General features: G+C 31.9%; 1 protein-coding gene across 1 annotated transcript; it reads left to right on the forward strand.

Annotated features, from left to right (window-relative positions):
• The first annotated feature begins 17 nt into the window (after window positions 1-17).
• LOC124539775 (serine/threonine-protein kinase pelle) lies at window positions 18-7,654 on the forward strand. Its single transcript, XM_047117125.1, has 10 exons — window positions 18-216; window positions 523-751; window positions 1,412-1,491; window positions 1,929-2,006; window positions 2,524-2,689; window positions 4,518-4,655; window positions 5,371-5,497; window positions 5,948-6,112; window positions 6,376-6,569; window positions 6,953-7,654. Exons 1-10 carry the CDS (start codon window positions 97-99, stop codon window positions 7,126-7,128), a joined length of 1,473 nt encoding a protein of 490 aa, XP_046973081.1. The 5' UTR covers window positions 18-96; the 3' UTR covers window positions 7,129-7,654.
• Window positions 7,655-9,014: the final 1,360 nt, after the last annotated feature.

A 9,014-nucleotide genomic window follows, 5' to 3' on the forward strand; every position in this document is an offset into this window, starting at 1 on the left:
GAATGAGAAACGTCAAAGTTAGTTGTCAACAAGTGTTGGTGTTTGTAGGTCGTCCGACCGTGTGTTACTTTTTATTAAATGAATACGTGACTAAAAATGTATATATACGAGTTACCTTTTGATATTAATAAGGAATTATGTAGGTTACTAGATAACGACGACGACTGGAAGGAATTGGCCGGCGTTCGCATGAAATATTCGGCTTTCGATGTCAATGTAAGTCGAAATATACATTTTACATCATAAACATTTGGTGATGACTGGGAATTTCCCAAACGTAAGTTAAACGCTCGTGGACCATCATTTGGAAATTCCGTATTTTTCTTCATATCCGTTAACATAATTCATTATTAATTAATGATGTATTTTCATACATGGAAAAAAATATTATCAATGAAGATAACACAAATAAAACTTTAATATTCTTTTTTCCTAACATAGGTAATAATTATATTATGTTATTTAAATTGTTCAGTTATATTACCTAAAACAAAAACTAATTATATAAATATTATGTTATAGGAAATCGAACAAGTAGCAAACCGTCAAGCCTCCTCTCCCACAAACCAACTATTCACAAGATGGGGTCAACTAAACCATAGAGTAGAAGAATTATTTATATTATTGTATCGCATGAAACACATACCAGCATTGAGATGTCTAGTACCAGTAGTTGACAGCAGATTCCACCGCCTCCTACAAAAACAAGATAGCAAGAGCTTGAAAGAGAAACACTATCTCTCCTCTGATGGTAAATATACTTTTTATGTTATGATTAAATGGTTAAACAGTGATAAAAGAGCCTAGTTACAAAATAAATAATTATAATAAATAAGTTCAAAAGTAAATATATGTTTTAATATAGCTTATGATAAACAATATTTAGTGTTTACTAACTTTCAGTCTAATTAATAAATATATTAATTGTCTATGGTTTTACTTTATTATCTATGATAAGATAGAGAAGGCTATATAGTGATTAGTCTATTCCTTATACCCGTATTATATTAAATAAATATATAGTGTACATAATTGAGTCTAAATGCTTAGTATGATAATAATATATCTACAAATATGTTATGGGTTGTGAGTAAATTTAAAAGAACTTGTTTATGTTTAAACATCAGAAATTAAATTATGTATTGTTGTGTTTGTTTGTGTAAGCACACACTCTCACATGTATACATAACATTTCTTGGTAGCAGAATAACATTGGTTGTTAATTAAAACCAGATTTTGTTTCACTTGTAATATTTATTAGTATGTTTAGGTCATACAAGCTGAGTTAGTCAGTAAGTCATCTTAACTGAGTTGCAATTTTGTAATATGTTGATTTAGTTTAATGATGATACATTTTATAGTAAGCATGGCAAAATTCTTAAGTATAATCTTATTTTTTGTTTGCTTTCAGGTAACGTCAATAGACAAAAAACATTGAAAGTTGAAGGAAGTGACACATCACTACCTCTGCCTGTAATGCTTATTGAAAAGGTGTGGGTTATTATTTTGTTGAAAAAAAATCTGTTGGCCATTATCTGCCCTCTCTTTTACCCTTTGTCATCCATTGTAATGTATAAATTCAAGCGCAGAATCAAGAGCTTTTCGAGGGATGGAATAGTTAAAAATGTCATCTTCCAAACCTCAACCTACTGTTGAAAATTTATTACTATAAAAAATTATTTGTTTTAGCCTTAAGATTGAATTTTGTTGTCAACTAACCAATGGACACTTATTAATGCCGCAGTAACAAACTTAAATATAAAATCTAGATAAGATATAAACATGCAAAAGTGAGCTTATTAATTTGTTTGTGGCTTTGTCTATGTGTCAAGGGAAGCAGGGGGAGGGGTCATCTATGTAATTTTCGGTGCAACGACTTGTATCTATCTTCATTTGTTTACAAATGTTTGATTGTATTCAATTTTCAGGCTATACAACTACCAACACCGAGCAAAGTGTATGACTATGCATCACCAACAGATGATTCAAACACAGATAGCACAAAGGTATATTGTTTATATGTAATTAAATTACAGTAGTATTACAGACCCTATTCAAGTTGCTATTAAAATTAAAAAGTAATATATAGGATAGTCACAAAGATAGTTAATTCATATAGGAAAGCGAACTAGCAAATGTGCCTGGAAGTCACTGACCTAAGATATTGGTATTATTAAAATTATTAATCGTTATCAGATTAAGTTAATGTTAAGAAAAAAAAACATGATTGCATTGGCAATTTATTTCTGCCGGTTACATTCAGAATATTCCCTCAATATATTCCAGAATTTAATAAAAATTAAACATACCTACTTACTGAACCTATGATAGCGTTCCATTTAATTTAATATTCTAAGTTCTTCTTCGGCCTTCGTATAATCACAATTTGTTTTAATTAATCCAGTTTTTTAACCAAATTTCTATATCATTATTTATCGGTGCCCAAAGCATTTTATACTTTGTTTGAGAGAAAAAATATCTGGCGTAATTTTGTTTTAACTCGTAACAAAATTTTTATGGCAGAATTCGAGATCTACACAGGGAAACAAACCGGAAGGCTTAGACGATGAAGTACTTAGAAACGTATCAGCTATTCCGCTGTTGAGCTATGAAGATCTAAGAGAGGCTACTAATAACTGGAGTGACAATAATCTGCTGGGGAAAGGTGGATTCGGGAAAGTGTACAAAGGTAATGGATTTCCTACATCCTACGGCTTGGTATTTTAATAATAAATAGTGTGTCAGAGTCCATACAGCATATAACTGGCGCATGCAGAGCAATATCACAAACAGATTATAAATACAGACACGATCAACAACAACAACAACAACAGCCTGTAAATTCCCACTGCTGGGCTAAAGGCCTCCTCTCCCTTAGAGGAGAAGGTTTGGAACATATTCCACCACGCTGTTCCAATGCGGGTTGGTGGAATACACATGTGGCAGAATTTGTATGAAATTTTTCACATGCAGGTTTCCTCACGATGTTTTTCTTCACCGCCGAGTTCGAGATGAATTGTAAAGACAAATTAAGCACATGAATCAGCGGTGCTTGCCTGGGTTTGAACCCGCAATCATCGATTAAGATGCACGCGTTCTAACCACTGGGCCATCTCGACTCAGACACGATCAGATAGCAAATATAGTCCACCAAGAACTGGCTCTAAAGTACAAATTAATATCTAACAAAATAGCATACTATAATACACCCGAAACGTTACTAGAAAACACAACTCACAAGTTATACTTAGACAATACTTACAGATCGAACAGTTCACTACAACAGACCTGACATAACAATAGTCGACAAAGTACAAAAATCTGCCTTTTTAATTGACATTGCCATCCCTAACACACACAATCTGCAAAGCACCATAAATGAAAAACTTACAAAATACACGGAACTAGAAGAAGAAATAGCACGTATGTGGCACTTGCAGAAAGTTAGTTTGGACTATTACTTGCAGAAAGTAATAGTCCCAATAGTTCTGTCTACTACTGGCATTATACCCAAACAAATGCACATATCTGTAAAAACTTTAAATCTTCCAAATTTTCTATATGTAGAAGGTCGTGATACTAAAACACTTGCAGAATTGTACGCAAATTTCTTGCAGCAGAAGGGGAACGGGAATTGCTTTAGAGTTTTCAATTTTTAAGACATGTCTGACCACTTGGCTTCGGCCCGTGAGAATGACATAAATACCGGTTCTAAGCCGAGTTGTCAAGAATAACAAATAATAATAATAAATGCTTATTTCATCAATAACCAAGACAGTACAATAACATATCAAAGGTTGACTTATTCTTTTGAGTGCCGTTAGCTCCCGTGCCAGAAGAAGTCGCTCTTCCTTAACACACTCATACTTTAATTCAAAGTTATAAGATGAAACAAGCTAAGAATTACAAAAATATATGTAATAGTTAATGGAAGAACGTGCGCGCGTCTCTCTCTCTCTCCTCTCTCTCTGTATGTGTGAGTGTGTGTGTGTGTGTTTTTTATGGTGTAGGTTGGCGGACGAGCATATGGGCCACCTGATAGTAAGTGGTCACCATCACCTCACATCATATGAGTACTGTTATTTGGCGGTAGAATAACTGATGAGTGGGTGGTACCTACCCAGACGGGCTTGCACAAAGCCCTACCACCAAGTGTGTGTGTGTGTGTGTATTTGACTTCTTCTAGTAATTATATAGATAAATATATTCCTATATTGTTTAAATTCTTTTTAAAACGAGTCCTATAATAGAAGTCATGAGTTGTTGAGAAAAATTAACACAAAATTGATAATTGTGCCATAACTTTAATGATACTCCATTCTGTTTGCAAGATATTTGCCTCTGTAACTACTAAGATAATACTTTTATACACTGCAAACAACAGAGCAATGATGATCTACTATCAGATAAGTTGCAGCATGTTGGGCTATAGGTTCACAACTATTTTAAATTGCTTTCCAAATAGTCATATAATATTTCAAATATAACATAAATTTATTAATAATATTAAATTTCAGGAGAATGGAAACTTCTGCCAGTAGCTGTGAAGAAGTTGCTTGATAACGATGGCAAGAATAAAGAACTCATCAGAGAAATGTGCCTCAATCAGTACAGACATGACAACATACTGCCGCTATATGGTTATAGTTTAGGAGGTAAGCTAACATTATTTCAAAATAATTTGTTAGTCAATAATAATTAATACATAACAGGCACAATGGATGTAACATCTCTATACGTTAGCTTGGTAGCACATTAGTGATTTAATGGACGATTAATCTTACAGACTACTTACCCTTAGGTGGTTAGGTGGTCCACTTGCCAATAACTGAAATATACAAAAAATATATGTCACCGTAAGATTACAAAATTCGTTATATTCCAATCTGACGTGACAGATTGTAAATAGGCTATTTGACAATGCGAAAAATAAATTGTGAATTATTGTAATCAGTGTATATTATAAGTTTAAAAATGGTTATTTACTAACGAAACTTGAAAATAATACTTAATTTATTCAAAAATCAATAAATAAAAATGCATATTTTCCAACGTTTGTCACGTGACACAAAACGCTCCTGATTGGCCGGGCTTATGATGAAGTCACTTTCTTGTAAACCTTGCATTTCTACTATATTTGAAAGAATTTTGTAATCCTACGGTGACATATATACATATGTATATTTATATTAAAGACTATCGTTTATAACATAAGTTTGGTATTATGGTCATACTAATCTCAATCTTTTACTCATTAATAACATATATTGTGGAACAATTTATTCCACACGATAATGTTCTATAGACAATAATAACATTTATAGCATTTTGTCGATTTGTTTTTGATTTGTAAACATAAAAATACTGTAGGTCCAGAGGCGTGTCTTGTGTACCAGCTAATGGCTGGAGGTTCCTTGGAGCAGAGGCTAAGATTCAAAACACTACACCCGCCGCTGTCCTGGGCACAGCGTCACAGGATAGCACATGGTGTTGCCAGGTGAGAAAAATAATGCAAACTGTGAATACTATTATGATTTTAATGAAGGCAATTCAAGAGTGGATACAATTATGTTATTTTCTTTTAAAAATTATTATTTAAAAAAATAAACCTTTTTTTTAATTCAAAATAAAATCGTCAATAAATTGTGTATATCTCAATCATGAATTGAAATTTAAATAACCTTTCCACAATTTTACCCTTTTGTATATGCTTTAATGTATTTTATACTAATAATTATTATTACATATAACAAACTGCAATAATAAACATGTTATTTTTTTTATTTGTTTATAAATATACCTTTTTATTATTCTTTTGAGTGATTCAATAATTTTCAAATATCAATTTTTCAACCATTGTTTCATCATAATCATATCATCATCATCATCATATAGTATGTCATTGTCGTATGTTGCAATAAATAAATGAGTTATAAATTTCTTTCAGAGGTCTCCAATACCTCCATACAATGGCAGGGACACCTTTAATCCATGGAGATATAAAGCCCGCTAACATTTTGTTGGATCAGTGCACTATTCCTAAGATTGGGGACTTTGGTCTCGCTAGAAAGGGGCCTTATGGAGAAGACAGGACACATTTAAAAGTATCTAGGTAAGTCTGCATTTAAAAAAAAATTAACACTATATTATATTAATATAACATTGTCCTAAATCAGTGGTCATCATTGTAGTTACACTGGCTTACTCACCCTTCTAACCAGCGCACAACAATACTAATATGGTTATTGGATGGTACCTAACCTAAAGGGTTTGCACTAAGCGGTAAAAACAACAAGTACTCCAATAATTTTTAAATGTCATTTAAAAAATAGTTATTTCACGTTTTAACGAATTCTCTTTTCAATATGATAACAGAGTTCACGGTACTCGACCATATCTACCGGACGAATACCTCCGGTCCCGATGTCTCTCGCCGGCCGTGGACGTGTTCAGCTTCGGGGTAGTCATGGTGGAAATGGCTACCGCCCTACCCGCTATAGATAAAGCTAGGTCGGTGTTGCTGTTGAGCGATTACATTCATCAGCTGGCTAGAGAAGGCGTGGACTTTGGTAAGTGTTGAGATTTAATAGATTATTTTTGAAGGTTATTCAGTGTTGCAAGCTAAAAAAATTATATAATATATAATTATTAGTTAATAATTAAAATTTTAATTAAATGTGGTTTTGAGATATTTAGCTTGTTTACAATAACGTTGGTACGGTTCTGATTGATTCTGTTAATTTAATGTTGGTATTATAGGTTTGCTGACAGTTCTTATTTATTTTTATTTTTCTGTAGCACATAAATATTATTTTTTCCTTTTTTATGTGGTAACCCAATAAATAAATATATTAACGTAAATAATGTTTATGTATATAAAACTAAGACATACATGACACTTTTAGAAAATCAGGTATAGATTAAAGTTTTATAATCGTTTTATAATTTACAGCAACGCAAGAGGACAAAATCCTTCGTGGAACTCAAAATTCTTATCCCCAACTATGCAGAGAATTTGTAGCCATAGGTCTTCACTGTACGAAGTACTTAAGACAAGAGAGACCAACAATGCTTGAAGTTTACAAACGATTGGACGCTATGGAATTTCCAGGAAAACATTACTCGTGAAATCAATGTGTAAAAAATGATTTTATTTTTTTATTTAATTATTTATCTATGAGGTAACACTGAATTCTTTGTAATGGTGTGTGTACATTAAATAATGTTGCATGATAAAAAAATAATTAAAAAAGAACAAAGCGCCTATCCACAAGTGCCATCTTGTTATTATTATTATTATATACAATTAATATTTTTGGGAATTTGTACACTTATTATCTTTTATAACTGGTGCCTTTTATGTAATCGCTGTCATATGTTAATAATTATGAATAATGTATTTATTAATTCGTAAGTATAATATTTTTATAATACACGGGTTTGAACCGCGATACCTTTTTAATTTTAACTGAACCTTCGATATGCTAAAAAGCTGACTGTCTGCTTAACCTAAATAGCATAAAGAATTATATATAAGTTTGAATATGAAATACAATATCGAATATGCAGTATTATAATTATCAGAAGAAACTACTCCTAAATGTTATACTGTAAACATTAAAATCTTATTTTTTTAATAAAATTTTAAACATTTTTATTTCTATTTAATAACGGCCTTTTCTCCTTATAATTTAACATTGAACATTACGACTCAATACAAGTTGATATTAAGCTAAAAGGTACTTTTGATATTCCATACATACAACAACAACAACAGCCTGTAAATTCCCACTGCTGGGCTAAAGGCCTCCTCTCCCTTTGAGGAGAAGGTTTGGAACATTTTCCACCACGCTGTTCCAATGCGGGTTGGTGGAATACACATGTAGCAGAATTTCTATGAAATTTGTCACATGCAGGTATCCTCACGATGTTTTTCTTCACCGCAGAGCACGAGATGAATTATAAAGACAAATTAAGCACATGAAACAGAGGTGCTTGCCTGGGTTTGAACCCGCAATCATCGGTTAAGATGCACGCGTTCTAACCACTGGGCCATCTCGACTATGTGAGTGATTTTGATTCTATTGTACATATTTAAATTATTGCAATGAAAAGCTCTCTGCATTTCGTTTATTGAATAGCAATTCTCATATCATACCCAAGCTTTCATGTAATAAAGAGTAGGGGCGCTACATAAAATAGATAACTAAATAATGTTATCTTGTCGCCAGCATATTTATAAAGCACTTAATTTAAAAGGAGATTGAGTAGTAGCTCATTTAACAATGGTTTCAACACAAGCTGAGTGGTTTACCAATTTGGGCATCACATTCTTTCCTGTTTTTTGTCATTTTGTATATTTTTTTTATTTTATTTTGTGATTTGTACAATGTGTATGTCCAAATAAAGAGTTTTTGATTTGATTTTGATTTGATAGTCGTTTAAGTGAAAAAAAATTGGAGTCTCCACTTCTTTCTCCTTGGGGCCTCAAAACCCCTAAATCTGACTCTGACAACTACTAACAATAACACTCACATATAAGTTTGGAAGGCAAATTTTGTTAATAAAAAAGTCGCTGAGATTCAATGAAAAGATATTTTTTTATTACACTGGAAGTTAATAAACTATATTGTCACATTTAAAACATCACACCTTCACACTAGGCGTTATTCATTAACATTTAATAATAATTTAAATTCATAAAATACATACATTAATTTTCTTAATAATAACTTTTTTAACAGACAAATAGTACGCGGTGTTTATTAGAGGGGGGGTAGGTCTTAGGGAGTTAAATAAGGCTGTTTCTAATGAAGCATCTGACATATTACAAGCAATCATTAAAAATACATTTATACAAATTAACTAATAATTGAAAGCAATATTAAATACAGCTTAAAATGGTTATGTTATTAATTTTTAATTCATTTCAAATTATATATAAGTTCAGACATGTAATGCATGAATTCTTTACAAAAAAAGTATCATACCTAGTCTTTCTGAAACGTATACCT

This window comes from Vanessa cardui, chromosome 23, assembly GCF_905220365.1.
Source record: "Vanessa cardui chromosome 23, ilVanCard2.1, whole genome shotgun sequence".
Classification (NCBI taxonomy): Eukaryota; Metazoa; Arthropoda; class Insecta; order Lepidoptera; family Nymphalidae; genus Vanessa; species Vanessa cardui.